The sequence below is a fragment of the Aureobasidium subglaciale genome (assembly GCF_000721755.1).
Source record: "Aureobasidium subglaciale EXF-2481 unplaced genomic scaffold scaffold_4, whole genome shotgun sequence".
NCBI lineage: Eukaryota > Fungi > Ascomycota > Dothideomycetes > Dothideales > Saccotheciaceae > Aureobasidium > Aureobasidium subglaciale.
The window spans coordinates 217,578-240,760 of NW_013566991.1; the positions used below are offsets into that span (position 1 = coordinate 217,578).

At 50.2% G+C, this 23,183-nt stretch overlaps 9 protein-coding genes across 9 annotated transcripts; 4 read left to right on the forward strand and 5 right to left on the reverse strand.

Moving 5' to 3' along the window:
• Nucleotides 1-878: 878 nt before the first annotated feature.
• AUEXF2481DRAFT_37237 (uncharacterized protein) lies at nucleotides 879-2,188 on the reverse strand. The gene has a single exon (XM_013490847.1). The coding sequence runs from the start codon at nucleotides 2,056-2,058 to the stop codon at nucleotides 952-954; it is 1,107 nt and encodes a 368-aa protein (XP_013346301.1). The 5' UTR covers nucleotides 2,059-2,188; the 3' UTR covers nucleotides 879-951.
• Nucleotides 2,189-4,322: 2,134 nt separating this feature from the next.
• AUEXF2481DRAFT_37238 (uncharacterized protein) lies at nucleotides 4,323-6,678 on the reverse strand. Its single transcript, XM_013490848.1, has one exon. It carries the CDS (start codon nucleotides 6,581-6,583, stop codon nucleotides 4,724-4,726), a length of 1,860 nt encoding a protein of 619 aa, XP_013346302.1. The 5' UTR covers nucleotides 6,584-6,678; the 3' UTR covers nucleotides 4,323-4,723.
• Nucleotides 6,679-7,295: 617 nt separating this feature from the next.
• Nucleotides 7,296-8,914, forward strand: AUEXF2481DRAFT_541215 (uncharacterized protein). Its single transcript, XM_013491051.1, has 3 exons — nucleotides 7,296-7,549; nucleotides 7,632-8,834; nucleotides 8,898-8,914. The coding sequence occupies exons 1-2, from the start codon at nucleotides 7,442-7,444 to the stop codon at nucleotides 8,661-8,663; spliced, it is 1,140 nt and encodes a 379-aa protein (XP_013346505.1). The 5' UTR covers nucleotides 7,296-7,441; the 3' UTR covers nucleotides 8,664-8,834; nucleotides 8,898-8,914.
• A 63-nt stretch (nucleotides 8,915-8,977) lies between these two features.
• Nucleotides 8,978-11,388, reverse strand: AUEXF2481DRAFT_27074 (uncharacterized protein; the record flags this gene model as incomplete). The annotated part of the gene is made up of 2 exons (XM_013490780.1): nucleotides 8,978-11,271; nucleotides 11,322-11,388. 2 exons carry the CDS (start codon nucleotides 11,386-11,388, stop codon nucleotides 8,978-8,980), a joined length of 2,361 nt encoding a protein of 786 aa, XP_013346234.1.
• Nucleotides 11,389-12,518: 1,130 nt separating this feature from the next.
• AUEXF2481DRAFT_541223 (uncharacterized protein) lies at nucleotides 12,519-14,622 on the reverse strand. The gene has a single exon (XM_013491052.1). It carries the CDS (start codon nucleotides 14,291-14,293, stop codon nucleotides 12,560-12,562), a length of 1,734 nt encoding a protein of 577 aa, XP_013346506.1. The 5' UTR covers nucleotides 14,294-14,622; the 3' UTR covers nucleotides 12,519-12,559.
• Nucleotides 14,582-16,201, forward strand: AUEXF2481DRAFT_2647 (uncharacterized protein; the record flags this gene model as incomplete). The annotated part of the gene is made up of 2 exons (XM_013490662.1): nucleotides 14,582-14,617; nucleotides 14,729-16,201. 2 exons carry the CDS (start codon nucleotides 14,582-14,584, stop codon nucleotides 16,199-16,201), a joined length of 1,509 nt encoding a protein of 502 aa, XP_013346116.1.
• An 86-nt stretch (nucleotides 16,202-16,287) lies between these two features.
• AUEXF2481DRAFT_2648 (uncharacterized protein) lies at nucleotides 16,288-17,708 on the reverse strand (the record flags this gene model as incomplete). The annotated part of the gene is made up of 3 exons (XM_013490663.1): nucleotides 16,288-16,554; nucleotides 16,626-17,054; nucleotides 17,121-17,708. The coding sequence occupies 3 exons, from the start codon at nucleotides 17,706-17,708 to the stop codon at nucleotides 16,288-16,290; spliced, it is 1,284 nt and encodes a 427-aa protein (XP_013346117.1).
• A 461-nt stretch (nucleotides 17,709-18,169) lies between these two features.
• On the forward strand, nucleotides 18,170-19,144 carry AUEXF2481DRAFT_2649 (uncharacterized protein; the record flags this gene model as incomplete). The annotated part of the gene is made up of 1 exon (XM_013490664.1): nucleotides 18,170-19,144. One exon carries the CDS (start codon nucleotides 18,170-18,172, stop codon nucleotides 19,142-19,144), a length of 975 nt encoding a protein of 324 aa, XP_013346118.1.
• A 962-nt stretch (nucleotides 19,145-20,106) lies between these two features.
• Nucleotides 20,107-22,736, forward strand: AUEXF2481DRAFT_105836 (uncharacterized protein). Its single transcript, XM_013491053.1, has 8 exons — nucleotides 20,107-20,682; nucleotides 20,739-20,841; nucleotides 20,891-21,097; nucleotides 21,149-21,246; nucleotides 21,299-21,425; nucleotides 21,477-21,763; nucleotides 21,824-22,149; nucleotides 22,204-22,736. Exons 1-8 carry the CDS (start codon nucleotides 20,535-20,537, stop codon nucleotides 22,627-22,629), a joined length of 1,722 nt encoding a protein of 573 aa, XP_013346507.1. The 5' UTR covers nucleotides 20,107-20,534; the 3' UTR covers nucleotides 22,630-22,736.
• Nucleotides 22,737-23,183: the final 447 nt, after the last annotated feature.

Genomic DNA, 23,183 nt, shown 5'->3' on the forward strand with positions numbered 1-23,183 from the left:
TGCTTGAAAGAGACTCAGGAGGTTTTGAGATGTCGACATGCAGCATGGCCGTCAGCAGGAAATTATGGGGTTGCGGGGGTGTTTGATAGAGACAAGGTCGAGATTGTGGAGAAGGTGAAGAGGCATTGACGGGAGCACTTCGGAAGTGGGTGAGTTCGGACCAGATTGATTATACCAGTCCATGGTTCATGATTATCCACGAATTGCAGAAGCGACAGCATGTTCTGTAACGCGACAGCTGACCTTGTCATGACTGAAGAGCGCAAACACCTTGGTCCAAGCTTCCACATCACCAGCTGACATGGTCCCACGCCATCGATTCATTCGGCCACAAGGAGACCAGCCTCCTGCTCGCAACCACAAGATCTCCACACGTCACTCTCGAATTCGATATACTGCACCTCTGTGCAAGCGATATAAGAGTAGGATCTGCACATCTCTCAGGAGGGGTTGATGCCATGACGGGCCGTCGTGCCGGAAAATCAAGCACATATTGCCCTCACACGGTCTGCACTATGTCCTCTGTACAGAGAGGAATAGGTGTGAGATGAGCCGTGACTTCTGAAGCTTGTACGGTGCTTTCTTACCATATACCGCGGTGAGAGATGATCTGCGGGACATCGTAGAGAACCATCGATCTTCCCGTGTCGGTCAACTATTGTGACGATATTTCTCGCGCCTGCATGAGTAAGCGAAGTCATTGAGTGAAGACCATGAAGAGGGGAATTGGACGTGGTAAGTTCGGTAGCTAACATCTGCCTCGTTCCGCACGTAGTCGTCTTTTGATCAGAGACGAGCTGAGTTGTTGGCACTGTCAACTTGAGCTCTCAGTAGCCCATCTCGTCCTCTAGGTCGCTGGAATCTGATGCAATCATATATCCGCCTCTTGAGGCAAAAATACATTGTCATTATGCTCATCTAACAATCAGGTATGTATGCTCTTTGCCTGTTTCAAACAACTTCTGCATCCTTCTCCTTGACAAGTTTTGGTCCTTCAATCTCCTTGATCTTCCTTCCCTCCCACCAGCACATCAGGCCGCTGAACATACCAACTCCGCAGCCAAGGCCGATGAACAAACCTGCTCCCCAGGTTGGACGGTCAATTCGGTTGTACCTCCACATCATGTACGCCATTCCGACCTGGAAGAGTGTGTTCAATACCATCATCCAAACGACAAAGTCCATCTTCCAAGCTGCTGTGGGTGGTGCGCTTTCTCCTGAGAAAGTCTTCCGACGTATCAACACAGGATTGACTCCTTCTTCGCCTTGCTCCAATAAATCACCCTCTTGCAATCGGAACCAGCTCACGTTCCTGGCTGCCAGTCTTCTGATCGCTCTTGAGCTTCTCTCGGTATTGCGTCCGAAACGCCACACGCACAGCCACCAGAGATCCCTGAATCTCCACGGTGCAAGTCCCCATGCTGTCAGACAAAACAGTGCGTTGAGGATTTGCGAATCAATTTCAATCCAGATCTTCCGAGGGGATGAGTTGGCGTCGCCGCCATCGGGATGGTTCATGGCAGGTGCGGCCTTGAGAATGAGGAAGAATAGCATGGCACCCCATGCAACGACATTCAGGCCATACAGGGTAATGAGGAAACCAGTGGGTGTTTTGAAGAAGCGCCAGAACGCGGCGAGGCCGGTAACTATGGTTTGTTTCCACGTCTTGGGCGTCTCTGGGTCCGTCTGATCGGAAGAGGATGTGCTTTTGATCATTGGCTCCAGCGAGTTCTTGTCGACATTGCTCTCAGTGGTTTGAGACTGCGTAGGTGATATGTTTGGTACGGTCGATGCTCGCTTGTTGTCACCAGATTTTGGCAATGCAAGCCTCTTTGCGAGATGTCCATCCACATCAAAGTCGATATTGTTCTCTCGCAGATCGCGAAGGTTGGGCGCATGTGCAATGGCTGTTCCAGTCGCCGCCCACATGCCTGGCTGTGGATCATAGTTCAGGATTTTATTCGTCGTGCTGACCGATGCTGCGCGTAGCCGATTAATCTGTAACGGCAGAGATGTCCTTCGAGGCAAGGCGTCCGGTTGTGGTGATGATTGGGCCATTGTAGCGATGTTCTTGTTGTGTTTACAGTCAAAGAGGCACCACTGGCTGGAAGAGGGAGGCACGTACATATGTACATCTTGGAAACCGCAGTCACGCCTGACACCTGACGTTGAGCTGCTGAATAGCCAAGACAGGGCGCGCGTAAGGAAAGACCAATCATCAAGGAAAATGGTGGAAGTCTAGATCAAGTTGAGGGGAAAAATAAGCTTAATTGCATGCGCCTCCTGAAACGCGATACGCTGGATACGGCATACGGAACGCGGTCTCAGAGTTCGAGATAGAATTTTCACCATCCTTGCTACAGGCTTTTTGTCGGCTAACCCGAGCGCGTCTTCTTGAGCTGCTTTTTGTACACTTTGTCATGTTGCTTTCATACAATGATCACTTCTAAAGCAAAAAGACGATAACTCAGAGTATGACGTACCGATTTGATTTTAATAGCACAGGGTGATGCTCTTGACAAGCTATCAAAACACAATCGACGACATCACGCCGTCAACTCTGGTCATTATTCTCTTAATATGCTCTCATTTGCTTCTATATACTACTCTGTATATCTTGTACACTTCAAGTCAGATTCAGATGAATTCGGGAGAAGATATACCAAATCTAGTGTTTTGACGCTCCTTATTTCAGAGACCCAGCTCACACCTAGTGTGGTCTATACCACTGTCTTATCTTCTTCTTGACATCTGCATGACGTCAATGAGAGGTGCATGAATCATAATTCGCAGCGTCATCACAGCCCACAATCATGATTCCGGACAATTGACATGATGCCAAGGACGATGGTCAGCTAAGATCGCCTGCATCTATAAGCTGAGCGACAAAACAATTGATCTCGACAAGCATGTCACTCCAGAAACAAACCCACTACTTACCACAAGCAACTGGACTCCGAAGACTACCTGGTATCTAACAGTCTCCGTCAAATGATTATCAGTAGGGCAAGCATCCGATCAGATACCCGAGGATGAATCGCTAGCGTGTTACCGTGCGAGCTTACTCTCAACTCCCCAGACCAGTATTCTTTGCGCTTCCCTTTACAAAACTCAAATGTTACCTATCTTTGCTATCATCATGGCTACAATGACGCGACCGCTCGATATCAATTTCCAGGTTGTCAAGACTGCCACAACGATGCGTCCCCTCAAATTCAAGGACGAAACCACTTCATACAACATGATCTCCGAGATATGATGGAAGTGAAATTGTATTACGGTGTCTCGAATCTGGTGGACGAAGCGAGACTCGGTCTCCCCCATCAAGTTGTTCCATTAGGACAAATACCACGCAGTCAACAGAGGGTTCAGATTGCGATCATTGGCCAACCTCGTCAGATCTGATGTAGTGTGCTGACAACTACATTGGAAGACCATCAGACAGTAGGGAGCGACACCATGTCCACGATCGCACTGCCTCTTGATACCAGATTCAAGCTCAACTTGGCCGCGTAGCAAAAGGCCTTGTATTTGTACGGTTGACAGCCGTGCTAGATGCATCGGCCGAAAAGACATGTTTCACTCTCGATGATACGGAATCCTTGGATGGTGCCTCGGAGTACCCCTCGAATGGTCAGCAGACCCCTGGGTATCTCTCCGCTGGCTCTTTACACCATCGAGTCACACTGTGTGTACTTGGTGTGCTGAGAGTACACTGTAAGGTCAGACGGACGTCTTGAGATCTGTGTACCTGAACAGGCAATCTACTGGAATCTCTTATCGCACCTTGGCTGTATCGCGGGGACGATAGTGAAAGCCAGACACGTGGTCGAATATGCCGGCGCTCAGTAAAGTGCAAATGTAACGCCGCTAGTAGTCATGGCCAAGGTAAGATTTAGGGACAACACAACAGAAATTCGCGCATCGACCTCGTCCATCCACTTCTCGATCCACGCAACCAGGCAAACCGCACTTCAATCGATCAAGACTGATCACCACGATGGCTCTCCGCTGCTCACAGGCAGATTGCATCTACGCCGCTACCACCTTCGACCTGCTCGTTGAGCACATGAAGATTAATGAGCAGCCTTGGAGATGCACTACCCGCAATAGCTTCTTTTGTACCAGACGGTAAGTTCACCATCACGAGGGCCACTTACACACGTTCGTGACCACCACTGGAGTTCGCGCAATCGTCAATCCTGCCAGATACGCCTTCCCCCTGGACCCCAGACTTGCCCTTTTGGACGCTCAGCAAGGTATGTCTCCAAGCTACGCACTGTCGGACCCACAGGTCGCTGACTGTAAGGTAGCTGCAGGTCTCCGTCCTGATGAGATAATCTACATCCCTTATCACTGAGATGAGGCAAGAACATTCTAAGGGCCGAAGGACCGAACAAGGGAACCTCGCTCGGGTACACGATCACAGTGTTCATCCATAGTTCGAGAGCTGTAAAGTAATTCAGGTACCCCAGAGTCGGAAATACCGTAACTTGCTTGAGTACGAAGCCGGAGCTCCGGTCTTGACAGGAGCAGGATTCGGGCCCTTCCTGCCACGGGGGGATAACGAAAAATAATGTTGCATGACCTGACGATCATTGGACAACGGCATGATTCAGAACGACCATCTCCTCTCTATTTGACTGCCGTCTGTTTGCACGACAACTGCCGTGAGCAGCGTTGCCCCATGTTCCTACGAGCATAGAGATTATTGAGCCCATCCTTAATCCTTGAGACTTCTCAACATCTTCTTCAACTCTTCAATCTCTTTTCTCAACTCCTTGACCTCGACCAAAGTTCCATCAACCTCCACATTGGGCTTCGTTTCTTCGCATACCTTCGTCCAACCATCACCCTCAAAGTCGAATTCGCCATCCATCTGCTCCCATTCCTCAATAGTATCTTCATCTTCTTCTCCTCTCTTACGGTTAAAGCGGACTTTGTGGGCTACCCTTGTTTCAAGAGCTGCGGTTACAAGCAACAGAGGACTGTAGATGGTTGCCATGACGTAGTCGTTGAGACGTTCATAGTTCTTCTTATCCATCCACCATTCGAAAGGCAGGACAAGGAAAACCAATTCGATGAGATTGAAAGGAGCAATAAAGACATTCTCGTCAGGAGCACGGACGAATTGGCAAGTCTTCTGTGCGAAGAGAGCCATGTACTCATCGATAGAGTGTTCGGTGATGTCCTCGTAAGCACTGTTGTAGAGAGCGACGAGAATGTTCAACAACAAGACGATGACGATGAAAGTGAAGATGTAGTAGAGGATCAAGCCGAACGGAGCAGCAAAGTTGTCGAATCCATCGAATTCCGGACTGCCCATGACAGCGTTGATCATGGCCTGAATGATGAAGTTTGTGGCATCAAGCTTTTGATCTTCTTGGTCCAGGCCGACGAAAGCTTGCAGGAAGCCGATACTAACGAAGAACAGGAGGGCGAAAAATATGAGTGATTCTTTCATCATGACCTTAAGCACAACGAGCATGGTACCGAAGAAGCGGAAAGTGTCAAAGTAGAGCAGCAGACGACACCAGAACATCGGGGCGGAGAAGGCAAGGAAGTTGTAGCTGAGTTCGTTGAACTTGTGTCTGTTTTCATCGCCAACGTGATGACCAAGAGCAATCATTCTTGTGACGAACGAGACAGTCAACAAAGCATACAGAGTGTTGTTGAAGGAGTTCCAGAATCCAAAGTAGTATTTTCCAACCTTCCAGAATTTGGCAATCTCATCGCAGAGGAATCCAAGAGTGAAAAGGTAGAGCAGGCCCTCGATAACATCGAGATCACCAGTAGGGTTGATGGTGTTGATGGCGCCAGTGTAGAAACCGAGGTAGAGCAGACTGATGAAGACCTGGAGGGCGTTCTGGTAGAGAGGAGCACGCATGCGGTCGGGGTCGAGATGATCCCAATAGCTTGTCGAAGTCTTCAACTTGTAGTCAACAAAGCGAGTCGGGTCGTCCTCGTCTTGAACCAGCCAGCCACGCCAAAGATAGGAGATGCACTTCTGATAGCCAGAGCTTCCAATGACTCTGAGCGCATGCAAGTCAACAGCCTTTTCGATGACGTTGTTGGGGACGGTCTCCTCTCCATTTAGGATGATGCTGTATCTCTTTAGAAGGATGCTTTGCAGCAAGAAACCAGAATCTTCCTCGGATTCAATGATAGCCTTAGCAATGACCTCACAAGCGACAGCACGAACTTCATGCATATCAGCATCCCATAGCTCCAACAAAGCTTGTCGCTTGAACCATTTCTTGCAAATCAACAAGCAGAAAACCACACAGGCAGAGTAGTCATCGTCAGAAGAATTGGAGCGACCATGCTTTCCAGCAGATCGGGCTGTTTCGACAACCTTTGGAGTGATGATGTTTGAGTGAGCGGCGGTTATTCTATCCTCCTCAAGCTCGCAAGGGACGACTTGCTCGATTTGATGTTTGAGGCGTAATGCAACCTTTGTGACCTCTTTGGCGGGAATAGCACTGGGGATTCGATCGGTATGGGTGGGGAGCAGAGCGCTGGCTTCGTCAATCATGCGCGTCGCACCATCATTGTCGCGATTGAACATTGACCTCCACTTCATGATGCTGTGAAGTTGGAGCGGTTTCACAGAGGAAGTTTAGGAATTTAGGAAGGAGCAAGGAGAAAAAAAAATACTCGATTCACGGTATTTTCGCTTTGTATGAAAAGTTGGAAGTTGGCTCAGCCTCCCTCCTTCCTGCGGGTGGCTGATAGCAGCAACGCTTGGGTTCCACAATGGACGGCATGGACAGCTACATGTTCGATCTCTGTATAACGAAGATCTGGAGGCGTTTTTCTGATCAATGAAGCATCGCTGATCACACTGGACACATGATTGCCGCAGTGCATCCAGGCTGTGACAAACACTGCTAGCTATTCAATTAGCGCTTCGCTGCTTCGGTCACAATCGCGGGACGCGGTGAGTTCACAGGGAATTGGCACGACTCTGCAGCAGATAGCGAGTGATACGCCGAGGATAACATAGAACATAGACAGAAGTAAGCCATGTAATGTCTGCTTGGTGGAAGAAAGTCGCAGGGGAAAGTCAAGCCACAGGCTCCAACGCCACGTGAGAGTGTGGCGTCTCCCAAGGAAACAATGCGTCATGGGGAAGGCACAAAGCGACATTCGGACTTGCCTCTTGCAACAATCTACCTTGAACCTGACACATGCACAATCGCGCTGCTACGTGGTCACAGTCGCCCTTTTGATCCAACACTCGACATCCAAATCCCCTACGAAGGCCGACCAATCTATTTCCGGAAAAAGCGACGCATCAACAAACATTGCACCGCATATGCAGATTAACGCATAGTTCCGAGACCATCGCTATTTTCCCTGTCGACAGAACTTGTACAGCAGCGCACACCTTTTGTCCCTCTTCTCTCAACCCGCCTCATCACACCAAGCTGCGGCGAGCATGGAGGGCCAACGGGACCTGGTCTTCTGCCACGAATGCGAGAATGAATGGTTCCGACATCAAGGTGGTTTGACATGTCCGGACTGTCATTCGGACTTTACAGAAATCGTAAGCACAAGCACAAGCATCAGCCATCAGCACTTCCCAGCTGTCCATCCGACAGACGCCTCTTGCTGACAGCGACCGTCAGATCGAGCCACAGCATGACCCGAGACACGTCGAGCCCGAGGAGCCAGAAGCGCATCCGTTCAACAACCACAACCCATGGGCCCACACTCCCTTAGACGCCCCCGACCCTGATGAGAGCGATCTCCCTAGAGACATTCCCGGCTACCAAATGCGTTCAAATACAAACCCCAACGGCGGCATTTCCATGAGCTTCAGCCGTACCTTTACGTCAAGCACTAATTCTCGTGGCCCTGCCTCTCCTCCACCGCACACTCACAACCACGCTCAAGGCCCAGATGCGCTCCTCCAAATGTTGAGTCAAATCATCGGCGGAGGTGCACGCCAACCGCACCAGACGACTCGCGATGCTGCACCACAATCGCCCGACGGTGAACCGAATGTACGCGTCTTCACTGGTGGCGGTCCCAACTTTCAATACACGGCTACTGCCCGCCTCTCTCCTCGCAACGCCAATGCTCCACAAGCCAATCTGCCAAACATCGACAACCTGCCGAACCTACTCGATCTGTTTCAAGCTCCTCCGCGAGGTGCCGGCCCAGACCCTGCCTTCCCTCCCATCGGTTTCGGTATCGGCAACATTTTGAATAACCTCTTCAATCCCGCCAACATGCAACACGGAGATGCTGTCTACAGTCAAGAGGCCCTAGATCGGATAGTTTCCCAGCTCATGGAGCAGCAACAGTCCAACGCGCCTGGGCCAGCATCAACCGAAGCCATCGCCGCACTACCAACAAGGGAAATCTCAAAGGAAGACATGGATGACACTGGCAAGGCTGCGTGCTCAATCTGCATGGACGAAGCTCTTATTGGGTCTCAAGTCACATATCTGCCATGCAGCCATTGGTTCCATGGTGACTGCGTCAAAGCATGGTTGGCTGAGCATGATACATGTCCGCACTGCAGACAAGGCATTACGCCAGGAGCGCGTGGTACCAGAGATGACCCTATCGATGTTCCCGAGAGTCCAGATCGGCCGGCCAACACCACCACCGCGTGGGCTCGGATGAGAGATGCTTTTGGTGGCGGTACCTAGCGGGGACGCTCCTTGAGGAGACGGCTTCGTAATACAGATGTTCACCGGCGATTGTTACGTAGTGTACGCATTGTATGCGACGTACAGAGGATAGGCAGGGTGCGCAGGGTACGCAGTGCGCGCTCGATTACTTCTCGTAAGAAGAGATGATCTTCTACTATTCCTAATTCAGTATGATACCCACGAAACCCTAATTGCTAGCCCTCTCCATGGCTCTGAGTACCGATCTGGAAGTGATTGTGCCCTTTCACAGCCCTATCTCGTTGTAAATACAGGCAAGAGGAGAGAGAGAGAGACAGAAGCATTATACAAGACTAAGAAGTAACGACAGCATCACCAACCCTCAGCCATCCCCTAGTCTGTCCCTTACCCAACGCCAGATGAACACCAAACCACACTTTCCCCTCACTCCTCCTAGTCTTTGCCAACGTAACAAAAGGCTCCTGTCTCTTTTCCGCAGTCCTCTGATCTATACACAACATATGACATCTCCTACACTTCCCCAAGACGTCAAATGTCGCTTCCGCTGCTTCAGCCTCTGTATCCCTTTTTGCGATGGATACAGAAGACCAAGAATCTTCTGCATGTGGCAATTCCGTACCTGGAGGTAGATGTAAAGGTTGCGATATAACGATATTAGCGCGGAAAGTCGATGCCGGTGTTGCTATACCCCCTTTTGCTTTTATTTCTTTGTTCAAAGCGTTTACGGACATTCTGGTGATGCAGAGGACAGGGCTTTCGTTGGAGAATGAGAGGGGCATTTTTTCAGAGCCAGCGGTGCGGAGATGCGGTTTCATGTGTCGAGATGTCGAGTTTGCGGGAAGACGGGCGAGTTGGCAGGGGACGTCTAGGATGGAAGATAAAAAGGAGGAGATGGAGGGGTCGGAGTAGATTTTTGCGGATACATTGTCACCGCATACGTTTGTTGGTGTGGAGGTTTTGCTGGAGGGGAGGAAGCAGCGAGGGTCGGCTGATAGTGGGACGGTGATCTCTGTGCAAGTGGCACCTTTGATGGGTACGGCGCATGTGATGTGTAAGAGTCCAGCTGCAAAGTCGAGAGATGGTCGAAGTAAAGCCATGCGTGGGTACTTCTTTTGTGACAATGCGGCCGAAGTACCACTGTGGATGATGCACCATTCACGGTCCCAGATCAGACCTTGTGGTCGCACTTCCCATGATGTATCTGGAGGTATTTGCCAGCCTGCACAGCTTTTCACCGGATATACCGTCAAGCTTTCAATGTGCAGTTGTTCAACAATGGGAACTTCTGCCATCAAAACAGGAGAGTCTGTTCGATTGTTCGGCGAACTTTTGGAATCGAGGAAGAACTCTGTGATGAATGAAATGAAGGTCTCGACATCTTTCAACGTCGACATCGCTCCTAGACTTGCTCGTATCATGCCTGTGGGCTGGCCGTTGATAACATCGTCATTCTCGGAGCCACAACGCTGTCCAGAAGAGAAGTTTTGCTTCATCTGCCATGGTGAGAGATGCAGCGCAGATTGAATGCCACCGGGATTACACAGGCCACCAGTGCGGATGTTGATGTTACGGACGTGGGCGAGCTTCTCTACTTCCAGATTACTTATCCATTGTCCTCTAGCATCACGGAGATTGAAAGCAATAACGGGACCTTGTGTAGATCCGTCGCCGTACGTCGAAAGCGGATCCTTGTAAATCTGGCAGACAGGCTCGTCGTTTCCATGGCGTAACGACAACAAGGAGGTGTACAGACGTTCAGCGAGGTGAGACGTATGCTCAGAGATACGGTTTAATGTGCCGAACAAGTCTGTGTGTGTCGACAAAGCAGACTTCAGTGCAATGATGCTGTGTATGGGCAAGGTTCCGTCCTCGAATTGCTCGTGGAGATGAGCAGACTTGACAGCATGCCATTGTTCCTTCAACGAAACAACCATGTCGACAGTGCCACCACCAAAGTATCTTCTCTTTTGTAGAGCCCATGCGGCATCTTTGCGAACGATGAGTGCTCCCAAATCAGGGAAGCCAAAGATCTTGTACAGACTGAGGACGGTAAAGTCAGGAGCGGTATCGAGGTTGGCAAGGGATAATGGGGAGGTCGAGAGGAGAGCAGCAGCGTCCAGTAAAGTCAGGACACCTTGGCTCCGCATCTTCTCACACCAGCCGAGAGGCAGACGACGTCCGTTCATGTTTGACTGTGCAGGGTAGGCGAGGAGCCCGAGGCGGTTGTGCATGGTCTGTCCATTCTGGCGAATCCACTCTTCCACATCTTTGTCCTCGGCAAAACACCGATGTTCTTTTGCTAGCTCTCGTACACCGACAAGACTAGTGTGTGCATCCCTATGATATCCGTACCAAAAGCCAGACTCGTGCTCGCGAAGGGCATCAGCAACCAGCTTGATTCCTGCAGTGGCGTTGGCGACAAAGATGAGATCAAAATCATCCGGATTCGCATCGAAGTACCGGAGGAGTTGTAGTCTGACGTCTTGGACTTGATGGGTGGATCGTTGCGAGGCTTGTGAGGCTGAGTGTGGATTGCCATAGAGGTTGCTCATCATGTCGGCCGAGAAGGCTTCGAGCAGCGATTTACTGTAAAGTGTTGTTCCTGCATGGTCGAGGTATGTGGCATCTTGAGCACGGTCAGTTCAGGAGTTACCAGGAAAACACAGGCAAGACAACCTTTGAGCATGGGATATTCAGTCTGCCTCATCTGCTCAATGTAGGCATTGTATTGTGCAGCGTCCATGTTGGTCATCTCATCCATCTTCACCCAAAATCGTCAATCGCCACGACAGTCTTCTGTCGAATGAACAAGTCAAGGCAAGCTGCCATGAGGGACAGCACAAGATGTGTAGAATGGCAATCCACCTCCGAGTCTCCAATGCGGCGAGCGACGATGGTCCATCGGTCGACTCCGATAAACTAGACCCTGACCATTCCCATCTCCTTATCGCTCGTTATCGCCGCCTTGGCTACCTGCTCTCCCTGCTGACATAATCAACGTCCAAGCTTGCGCAGCTTCTGCTCACCTACAAAAAGCCCCTCCACCCAGCACCCTCTTCAACAAATCGATCAAAACAACAGAGCCTGCCACGACCGGCGCCTATGTCGAGCTCTGGAACCCTTGCTTGCAAGGCAATACCATCTCACAAACATTTCCTCCACGGCGTTGCGTTGCCAGTCCTTCTGCTTTCGGGTAGAGGGGCGTGGCTCTGGAGAATAACTCTCTGGATTTAGGAAGCTGATTCTCGTAATGGTCTTATTAATTTAGGGCTGTGAGTCTCGGTGTCCAAGAAGGAGTACATTTCGATTTTCTAAGTAACCGATTTTTTGTGTTGCCAAGTCTGGTTTGTCTCGTACAATCACATCAATGAAGAAAAAAATATCTGCCCCGATTTTGCTCTACCTCTCGTGTGCTATGCTGTACTTGAGAATTTCCCGTCATGCTATCACTCACAGCATCGCCTGTGTGAGCGTCGGTATGCGCAAGCTCGTGGTATCTTTAATCTGGTTGCCGTGATGTCATGGTATTGTGGTGGTCTCCTCTAGAGTCTGATCATTTCTCACAAAGCAGTGCTTTGACATGTTTGGTTGCTAGAAATACGAGTGAGGAGTTTACAAAGCGATCAATCCGTCCACTGTACGTAAAGAGAGACATGGCTTTCGTATGGTCAACATCGGAGATTACTGGATCGGCGCTGGATCTTTGCTATAGCACCTTTCGTGGAAATATCAAAACTGCCTGGAGAAGCTCGGTACTAAGCTGTTACTGTGATGTTCAGGTCGTCTTGTATATCAAAAAGAAAGAGTCACGATACTTTGCAGTCATAATCTGATGAATGGAAAATGCTCCTTCTCTTGTACAGATCAAGAAGGGTATATGAGAGATCGTACAGAAACGCTTTTTATGCAACACATCACTCATCCTCTGCTACCTCAGCGTCCTCTATTGTGTCGTTGTCAGCAACCTTCTTTGACACACGGAAAAGCATGGCGTGGTTCTTTCCAGCATCATGCATCCATCGGCCAAGCTTGTGCTCCTTGCCGATTGCTGCAACAATAGCCAAACCATCTTTACCTCTATCACCACGCTCGAACACGGCTAGGTCGTTGATGACACCCTTGACCGTCTTGTTCGATTCTGGCACAGCGTGTATTGAGTTGTCCATGTACATTGCTTCTGCGTCGATCAGCTGGTTGTCCTCGACACAGCCGATAGGGCCCAATGCTTCCAACCTCCTCCTGTCCTCTGTAATCTTCCAAGCTCTTAATTGACCATCCCAACTGCCGCTAATGACAATGTTGCTGAACGGTACACATGCAAGAGCGGTGATCCATCGAGGCTGTGGTTCGGTGTAGACGCTTGCATCTGCCGAAGGATCGGCTTCTGCGCTGACATCTTCAGGGTTCGGCGGTGGGTCCAGACCGTGTGCGAGGGGTAGAGTGAACATGGCCTTCTTCTTCTGAATGTTCCATAATGAGAGTGTGCCGTTGTCTGAGCCAGTGACGAACGTCTCGTCGTCGACCATAGTGACTCTATCGATCGAGCCTTCGTGGTACTCACGCGGCTGAGGAATACCAGCTGCTGCATTCTCCCTCTTCTGCTTGGATGAGGCACCGCTACCGCCACCACGGAAGACGAGCTGACTCTCTTCCACAACTCTCCAGAATCTCGCCGTTCTGTCTCTGGCGCCTACTGTGACACACAGCTCCTGGTTCAAGGCACCGACATCAGTGACCTCGTCTTGGTGACCGAAGAGTGTTTCGACGTAGGCCAGCTCGTCCAGACTCCAGAGCTTGATCGTTCTGTCCTTACTGGCCGAGTAGAGTTGATTTGAAGTGCGACGGAAACATAGCGAGGTGACGGCGTCTCTGTGGTGGTGGAAGAACTTCAGCGGTTTCAGTGTTGCAGCATCCCAGACAATGAGCTTCCTGTCTCTGCCACCGGTTGCGACAAACTTGCCGTCTGTAGAGGCAGCAACGCAAAGAATGACATCGGTGTGGTGCTTGAAGTCGAAATCGTCCTCTCTCTTTCCGTTACCGCGGGTGTAGATGAGCTTCTTGGGCTTTGTGGCTTGTGTGTGTTTTGAGGATGCGTCGATTTGCTGGGGCATCTCCCACTTGATTAGAGTCATGTCCTTGGAGACGGTGTAAATGTAGGGAGCGCATGTGGCCACACCAGTCAAAGACTGCGAGTCTGCACGGAACTGCGAGTGGAGGGCGTTTTGATAGTCGTATTCGTCTGCGATCCAGCGGTAGATTTTGCCTTTGCTCTCTGCGGAATCCTCTTTCAGACGCTCGCCCATGCGCTCAGCTAGCAGCTCTGCATCGATGTCCTTTGCGTCGAAACCTTCGGAGATGATCTGTTGTCGCGTGTTTTCGAGATATCTTTCTGCCAGCCGTGTCCTTCTTCCTGCCGCATCCTCGCCTTCAAACTCAGACTCGTCCGATTCATCATCAGAATCAGCAGGTGGGCGAGGGCCTACATCCTCATCATCCTCAAAGTCGCTGCCGGAGACCGAGTCGTCGCGCGTTTCTCTTCGCTTTGTCGGACGAGCATTTGAGCGATCGTTGGTACGTTGAGGTCGTGGTGCGCCGCTTTCGGGTCTCTTTCTCTTCAGAGAAGCGGGCTTGGTGAAGAAGCTCGACATTCCTGTGTTGGCCGTGGATGATGGGCCTTCGTTTGCAAAATCCAGAATTCTTCCTAAACTTTTTTGCCCGCTGCGACTCGAAGCCGGAAGCAAAGCTTGGGCCTCGACGCTTCACCGCCTTCCCACTTTGGCAGTCACCTCCATCCACCTTCAGTCAACACGATAGTCAGATTGTCCTGATTTGACGTGGAAAGTTGAAGCATTTTATAAGCAGGAAGGTGGCATTTTGTATCTCCTCGAACCAGACGCTTTATTAGAGATCCTCCAATGTCATAATAAGTCAGCAAGATGAGTGGAGATGCTTTTCTCGCTCGCATGGCCTTGGTAAGTGCATCCTGGAAATAATGTACTGGAACAAGTCTACTTGTCAATGTCGTTTCTAAGGGATGTCTTGTACGAGTTGTCTGGACCCCAAGCTGACAGCATTCACTGAAGGGCCGCTCACTGTACGAACCAGTTCTTGAGGATGCTGCACGGCCTTCGCCATTCATAGGATCAACTGGCCAACAGTATAATGCTCGAGGAGAGCCCATGTGTCCTGCCACTATACGCCACAACGAAGCTATGATAGCCGCCAAGAATCAAGTTCTAGCAGCAGTAGGCGTCTGCGAAAAGAGGGATGAAATCATTGATCAGCTGGATGAGGAGCTCGTTGATGACACTCAGCGGGTCAAATTCACGGATGAAGAATGGAGAATCATCAAAGAAGGAGAAGACGACTATGGTGAGCTCATTAGGATGACCGCAGAGACTCTACGAAACATCTTGACCTGGTGGGTGATGAGTCTACGAAGACGTCTACAAGTAGGCTTCGTCTCGTCAAATCTCAGCTTCACAGACGTTCTATCGGGCGAGTGGAAATCTTTGACTGGTAATGGAGTGCTCGGCGCTATTCGGTTTCTCACGGTCGGCGGACTGCCAGAAGTCATCTCACAATTATTCCTCACCTTTGCCGACTGGTACCTGGGTGAGCAAGTTTTGAAGGTCAGCAAGAAGGTCATTCGTCTCAAAGCCAGCACCGAAAAACGCTTCCTACTTTTGAGATGTGTCAACTATGGCTACAAGGCCATGAACGCCCTATTGCATCTTTCGGTGTACTCTCTGAGCTCCTTTTCATGCTTACAACAGCTTGGTCTCATCTCCTCAGCATCTCTTCTACCACCAGCATCCTGGCTGTTACCATGGAGGCCTTCTTCACCTCTTCGATGGGCTTTCTTGAATGAGGAAACCAATGGAGGCTTAGAGTTGCGAGGACTCTTACGTTCACCAGCGGTCATGTGGTTAACAATGTCCTTGTCTCAACATTCGGCCTCATCAGCATATGGCCATGTCCCTCTATTCGAATACAACTGTATTCTCGGACCTCATAAGCCAACTCTGCCACCACAGCCTGAAACCTCGGAGACCGATCTTTTGACACCCTTCTCGCGACTCAGGGACAAGACGTTGCAACTTCTAGGCTGGGCACCTGCACCTACCGTCCAAGAGTTAGCGATACAAGACCTGACGTCAGAGTTGAGCGTACGCAACCATACAAGAAGAACAGAAAGACCACAGCATCACACAGCGACACGCTATAGAGTCACAGAGTTGTCAACGCTACCATCGAATCTCCTGGCCTTGAATCTTGATTACCTCTTTTGGGCCATTCTCCTGCTTCCGCTCGAGACATTACATCTACGTGGGTTGGCGACTGCGTTTTCCTCGTCTTCTGCGGCAAGGTCGGGTATTACAGACGGCATGTCTGTGGGAATGTTGCCGCCATCGCCAATCACAAGAATGAGTAGAGCGAACAAGATAGGCTTATGTTTGGCGTTGGAGTTTACACTGGACACGGCTGTCTGGGGTGGTGCATATCTTTGGGCAAAGTACATTGGTACCACGAGATATCACTGGGGACGCACTTGAGTGGGTGTTGATATGGTAGATGACGTTCTAGACAGCGCTAACAAGACAACATTCCCGTACCAAGAAGATGCTGTCGCTATGCAATATCACTCGGCTCTTTGTTCAATCCCCCATCTCTTCCAAATGCTCTTTAGTCTATCTTTTGCCTCTACACTCAGACACAAACTCGCATCTAATGGTTTCAACTTTTCCTCGCCGAGAAGACTCAAAGCAGCAAGACCGAGATATGAATGATAGAGATCGGGAAGATCTCCAGCTATCTTGCCAAAGCCACCGAGTTGTGGATGTACTGTTCGTTCAAGAAGCCATCGTTTCAAAGATTGCGTCCGAGGTAATTGTGATTGTCCGAGTATCTGTGAGATGTTAGTTTACGTCGTTCAATACAGTAGGAGTGAGGTATTGAGGTAGTGGTGGAGTGGCTTACGGATAAAGAGCCATGTACCCAGAAAGCATAACAAGTATCGGCAATTTTGTTACACCTCCCATTGAAACCCGTCCAATCAAGACTGAAGTTTACACTCGGTCTGCCCTCATAGTTCATCTTTCCCTGCTCACTCACAAACTCATCTTGGAAGACAAAACTGTGAGCATCGTGGCAGGTTTCTGCCGTATCTGTCTCGTCGCCGTAGGTATCTAGGTCGTCTTCTTCGCATATTGTGGCTGTTTGACGAGAGACGAGCCATTTTATGAGCAGGGGAGGATTTGTGAGGGAGGCTTTTGGTGATGGAGCGGAGGGAACGGCGGAGATTTTGGGAGGGAGGCGGTCGATGTTGCTGAGGGCCCCAATTGCGCAGTAGGTGAAGCCTGCGTGGGCTTCGTGGTATGGGGCGTCTGAAATGCCGCCGTCATATGTCTGATTCGAAGAGAGTGTTAGTCATGTCGTCTGTATGGTTTCCCCGGTTCTCCTGGTGTCACTCACCTCTGCGCTTCGGATACAGGTGACAAAGTTGTCAAGCTCGATGTCTGGACAGCCCTCTACTTCTCCCTCGAATGTTCCTCGTAGGATGTAGCGTACACCGGTCGCACAGTATCCAAATCTTGAATCTGTTCCACCGTTGATTTTGCCCTTGACGAGTGTCTCTCCAAAACTGCCATCAGGTCGTTGTAGACTTGTGAGCCATTGTAGTGATTCCTTCCTCTTGACTCTACTCAGATCATCGTTCAGGATAAGCAGCGAACACAAGGCAAAGAAGGTGGCTGGCAGGTTTGCAGGATCCCAGTGTTCGTTCTCTTCTGTCCTCGCATCTCCAAAATGGGCACCAGGGAAAGCGCGGAAGCCACCGTTGGGGTGTTGGTTGGAGTAGATCCAGTCGATGTAGTCTGTCCGCTGCTCCTCTGTCGTGTTTTGTTCTAGGGTCCCGAGTAGATCGAGTCCGGACAGGGTGAAGAAGGCGAGAGACATGCGATTACTGTCATTGCTCTGATATGCAGTCGGCAAGAAGGTCTTGAGCGTGCGCAGGAAATATTTGGTGTGCTTGGGCATGTCGAGAGTGGGGTGGGTCGCCATAATGTCTTGCACTTTTGGCATGCGTGGTTTAAGCACGGCGGCGGGCATTTGCGTTCGTCGTCGATGATGTATATGCTATGTCTATGTTACGTCAAAGGACACAACCCACTTCCCCAAGACCCTGGATTATCGCTACCGTCAACATCTTTCTTGCCCTCCTTTGTCAAGTCAAATGGGATGAGGCTCAATGCGCCGCTCCCGAACGCCGCCAAAGTGAAAGCGTCATCTAAAACGTCTGTGCGTTGTTCTTCCATCCATGATTCATCTCCGTTGCTTCCATCAGCCAACCGAATGTTTGCTTGTCGGAGACTGGTCCTGTCAAGTTTGGTGTAAGTCGTATGATAGTGAGCCACATCTCATGTGCATATCACTCCTCACATTGTGATGGCTCCAGACCAGGTACGCGACCATATGCTGAAGCCTAGGATAGAATAACAATCGCTTGTTTCTTTCTGTTCCGAATGTCCGGCAACACCATCACAAAGATGCGACGCCCGATTCACCTTATTTTCGATTGGGATGGCACATTGACATGTAAAGATTCGCTGTCTCTTGTTGGTAGCATAGCATATTATGCCAACTCTTCCAAATCTCTGCCACCCTGGTCGGACTTTGTGACAGGCTACATGGATGACTACACCGAGCATGCTACCCAATACTATCCCCATTCAGCGGCCAGAACAACAATAGACCAGGAGCGACAATGGTTGGCTAGTCTGGCACCCATCGAGGACAAGAGCGTCCGTCGCGTTGAGTCAAGCGGCGTCTTCAAAGGTGTCAAGGCCAGTCACGTCGATCATATTGCTGCAAGCGCCATTCAACACGATGACTTGCGGCTTCGCAGTCATTGGGACAGCCTCTTTCAAATTGTCCTGACCGATCCTATCAACAAGATCAGTATCTTGAGCGTCAACTGGAGCGCTCGCTTCATCCGCCAATCTCTGCTTTCCGCATCCTCGCAGGTTACACTGGAGCACAGGGATACGCTAAGTGCGTATGTCGAGAACATGCAAATCAACGCGAACGAGATCTCCAACCTTGATCTTCCGGGGGGCAGCGACGGCAAGCTATCTAAAGACTCTAGCACCGGTATTCGCACCTCAGCAGACAAGTTGGCCAATATGCCAACTCCATGCGGTCGATTTCTTGACACTTCTTCTCCAGAGAGGAAACCAGAGGACGTGGATGGAGAAGTGGTGGTCTACATTGGAGATTCCGCTACTGATCTTGAGGCTCTGCTTGCTGCAGATGTGGGCATTTGCATCAGGGATGATCCCATGGGCAGTAGTCAACGAGATCTAGCTGATACACTGACTAGAATTGGAGTTGAGATAAACCATATCGGCGGGGGCGTACACAAACGCACGAGAGGAGAACGTGTCGTTTATTGGACCCAGGATTATGGCGACGTAGTCAAGGTTATTTCAGACCTGTAACGATGCTGGTCTCAACCACACTTGCCCCTGGTAGCCCAGTGTTATCTGCCAATCGAGCACTTGATACGATCAAAGCTCCCAAGGACTCGCTGTCCATTGTGCCGACGTTCAGACAGGAGAAAGTTGAGCGACATCCAGAACTGCTGTTTTGAGCCAGGGTGGTCCCCTCGAGATCTGACACGGGTGAATTTCATGCATTATAATAGTCGTTGCGTCGAGCATTCATTCTGCCAGTCATGTTGTGTTCTATCATCGACATCCAGTCCTCCGGGCGAGAGCGGACAAGAAAGAGCACTGTAGTCGGGTCACGTATTAACCGTCCAGAGATGAAGGTCGAGACGCGAACAGAGCCACAGCTTGCACGCTTTCAGGAGAGCCAAACAGCGAGACTTCCAATCTTCGCTGCCTGGTCTACAACTGTCGACAATTGCTAGCAAGCCCCATCGCCGTGGCATCTCAAAACAGGCTCAAATGACATGATGCGGCACGCAGTTCATCGCTCGGAACGTCTCTGCTGTCGTATCACATCACCCAAGCCGCGCGGGTCGAGGTACTTGATACATCTGTCGTGTGGATAGCTCGGATCACTTCACAACATCAACATCTCATCATGTGTCTCAGCATTTGAGGCTGAACGCCCATGTTGACTTGAGTGTGATGCATCTGCAAACTTCACGCCATCATCAACGCTCGGGATTGTGTTGTGGAAATGCTTGCAAGGCTTGCTTCGAGAAGTTGGACGCCACAAAGCTTGGCCCAAAATATGTCGTAGATGCATGTTTTCCTTCTACGCATCTGGTGCAATATCTCACTCCCCACATCTAGACCGCAATGCAGACTTCTTGAAATTATCTTTGACCGTCATTTAGTACGGAGAGTTTGCCGGTCAAGTGTTTACAAATCACAGTCCAGTTCAAGATGCACTTTCCATGTCCCGATCGCACTCCACAGTAATCCTTCATTTGCTCTCAGGCTAAAATCGACTGAGCCTGTAATCTGCACCCTGGACGTCTGACCCGAATGCACCTGATAGGTACGGGTAACCGCCTCCTACACCACCTCCGCGCTCCTCCGCAGCAATCCCCGCATAGTCTCAAAATGTCCATCTCCTTGAACCAGCAGGAGCTGCAAGATCAAGCCAACAACCGGCGGCTAAATACAAATGTATGCTAGTCACACGCGTGGTAGGACACTGGCGGCTAATCAGCCTGACCTGTGCATACACCACCCTCTGACCATGTTGTAAGTGCCGTAGATCCAGGTACCTGGCTCTGCTTTTGGTACGACTCGAGTATAAGACCTTTGGAGCTTCTCCACTTCTCCCCAGACAGATCGATTTTCGTACGACTATCATCAACCTCTCTGGTAATATCATCAATACCTGTCAAATATGCATACTTCAACAGGTGGAGGCCATGACGCTTTGTCCAAGCGACGAGCTCAGTTCGCTGGTCCGTCAGGTATCAAGGGTCTCATGCAAAACTCACGTATCTTCCTTCTTGCGGTCTTTGCTTCGCTCGGTGGATTTGTATATGGATGTGAGTTTGAAGCCTTTCAAGTGTTGGTCCTGCACTTGCTGACGTTATTATCAAAGACAACCAAGGAATGTTCGGGCAAGTCCTGAACATGTCATCTTTCAAGACAACTGTCAACCCAGAATCTATCAAAAACACCACTACTAGAGGTCTCCTGACTGCGTAAGCCTCTCGCTACATCTGAGGTCTGTCCTTTGGCTGATGTGAACAGTATTCTCGAACTCGGGGCCTGGGTAGGTGTACTGATCAACGGATACAACGCCGACAAGTTTGGTCGTAAGATCGCAACTCAGATTGGTGTTGGTGTCTTCGTCATCGGCGTCATTGTTCAGGCTTGTGCCACGAATGTCGACTACATCTATGGTGGTCGATTTGTTACTGGTCTTGGAGTTGGTATCCTCTCCATGATCGTTCCTCTGTAAGTTGAGAAATTTCTCTCGACTGGTAATGCGGCTAATCATCACTGCAGCTACAACGCTGAGCTTGCGCCCGCCGAGATCAGAGGTTCGCTCGTCTCGCTTCAACAACTCGCCATCTGCACTGGTATCATGATCAGTTACTGGATTGGTTTGTCCACTTGTTCGGCCCATCGTCTAAATCGACTGATTTGTGTGACTAGGCTACGGTACCAACTACATCGGCGGCACAGGTGCTGGCCAGTCGAACGCTGCATGGCTGGTCCCTATCTGTATTCAACTTTTGCCCGCCATCATCCTTGGCGTCGGTATCATGTGGCTGCCCCAGAGGTAATGGTTAGAACATATCCTATGACGAGTCAACCGCTGACATGACCACAGTCCTCGCTGGCTCGTATCGAACGATCGTGATGATGAAGCTTTGAATATTCTTGCCAACCTCAGGAGGGCCCCCAAAGAGAGCGAGATCGTACAACTTGAATTTCTCGAAATCAAGGCCCAGCACATGTTCGAAGTCGACAGATCAAGAGCAAAGTTCCCCCAATTCCAGTCGGGCAGTTTCATGGACAACTTTAAGCTTGGTTTCTACGACTACGCCAGTCTCTTCACCAACAAATCGCTTCGTAAGAGAGTCTTCGTCGCTGTCTTCACAATGGTTTTCCAGCAGTGTTAGTATAATCTTTTGAGATACCCGATTGCACAAGACTTTCTTACTGACCGATGTACAGGGTCTGGCATTAACGCTATCTTGTACTACGCTGCTTTCATCTTCCAAGATTTGGGCCTTACTGGCAACACTACTTCCCTTCTTGCCAGTGGAGTAGGTGGTATCCTGCTCATGCTCGCTACTATCCCTGCTGTCCTATACATCGATCAATTGGGCCGCAAGCCTGTTCTCATCGCCGGTGCCATCGGAATGGGAGTCTCGCACATTATCGTTGCTTCCCTTTATGGTGCCTTTGGTCCCACCAATTGGGAAGGAAGGGCTGCCGCTGGATGGGTTGCTGTTGTTTTCGTTTGGATCTACCAGATCAACTTCGGATATTCTTGGGGAGTAAGTTTGCAATTCCGATTCCGCCACTGCTTTCGGTATACTGACTATTCCTAGCCTGGCGCATGGGTTCTTGTCGCCGAAGTCTTCCCTCTCGGTGTTCGTGCAAAGGGTATCTCTATCGGTGCTTCTTCCAATTGGCTCAACAACTTTGCTATCGGTCAAGCCACACCTGACATGGTTGCCTCCATGAACTACGGCACATTCATCTTCTTCGGCCTCATCTGTTTCTTGGCCGCCGCATTCATCTTCTTCATGGTCCCTGAGACCAAGGGTCTGACTCTTGAAGAGATGGACGAGGTCTTTGGTGACGAAGCTGGTAACGCTGCCGACGATCGCGCAAGACTGGACAGAATTTACACTGAGTTGGGCTTGATGGAAGGAGGTGACCATGCCATGAACAGCGAAAAGCACGAAAAGGTTGCTGCCATCGACATCATGAACACTGGTGGATACAAGCTCGGCACCAGCACAGGCATGTGATAAGGCTGCTGTATAGAATCTAGTTTCGAGAAACATACACTCTCGCTCCTGTACCTACATAGTAAACCATATCAGAGCCTCTTGAATACACATCTGTATCATTATCCCATCAGTCTCTGACCTGTATGCTGGCCATACAATGACTTCCGTGCTGATTGAATGTTCCAGCCTTGTGATAGTCGGCTATACCTGCCGTTCAAGAGACGGATACACTGCGATTAGCCGAACTGCGTGCGAGTGGACCGTGCACGATAGACCTGCGCTTATTCGACCAACAAACATCCTCTTGCTCTTTCCTCCATCATCAACATTGTCATCATTGCAACAGTCTGGGTGTCACGCCCCTCAAGCTCGCCATGAAACCCTGAATGTAATTCTTTCAAAGATTGTCGATCTGGATCGATGTCAGCCTTGAAACTGGATCCTGGAACCTCATCTCGGATGCCATAGTAGCCTGGCCTAAAGGCCATCAAAATGCAGGAACCAATTCGACTTTCTGCATGTTGCTGGTGAGCTACATGACGCTTGGGGCTCTTTTTGACTCGGTCTCTCAT

Excerpts from the sequence above, each read along its gene's own strand:
- AUEXF2481DRAFT_37238 (XM_013490848.1), bottom strand. The coding sequence starts at position 6,583 with ATGAAGTGGAGGTCAATGTTCAATCGCGACAATGATGGTGCGACGCGC.
- AUEXF2481DRAFT_105836 (XM_013491053.1), top strand. The coding sequence starts at position 20,535 with ATGCATACTTCAACAGGTGGAGGCCATGACGCTTTGTCCAAGCGACGA. Across the intron at positions 20,683-20,738 it reads CGGTGGATTTGTATATGGAT|ACAACCAAGGAATGTTCGGG; the intron begins GTGAGTTTGAAG and ends TTATTATCAAAG. Across the intron at positions 22,150-22,203 it reads ACTTCGGATATTCTTGGGGA|CCTGGCGCATGGGTTCTTGT; the intron begins GTAAGTTTGCAA and ends GACTATTCCTAG.
- AUEXF2481DRAFT_541223 (XM_013491052.1), bottom strand. The coding sequence starts at position 14,293 with ATGTCGAGCTTCTTCACCAAGCCCGCTTCTCTGAAGAGAAAGAGACCC.
- AUEXF2481DRAFT_37237 (XM_013490847.1), bottom strand. The coding sequence starts at position 2,058 with ATGGCCCAATCATCACCACAACCGGACGCCTTGCCTCGAAGGACATCT.
- AUEXF2481DRAFT_541215 (XM_013491051.1), top strand. The coding sequence starts at position 7,442 with ATGGAGGGCCAACGGGACCTGGTCTTCTGCCACGAATGCGAGAATGAA. Across the intron at positions 7,550-7,631 it reads ATTCGGACTTTACAGAAATC|ATCGAGCCACAGCATGACCC; the intron begins GTAAGCACAAGC and ends AGCGACCGTCAG.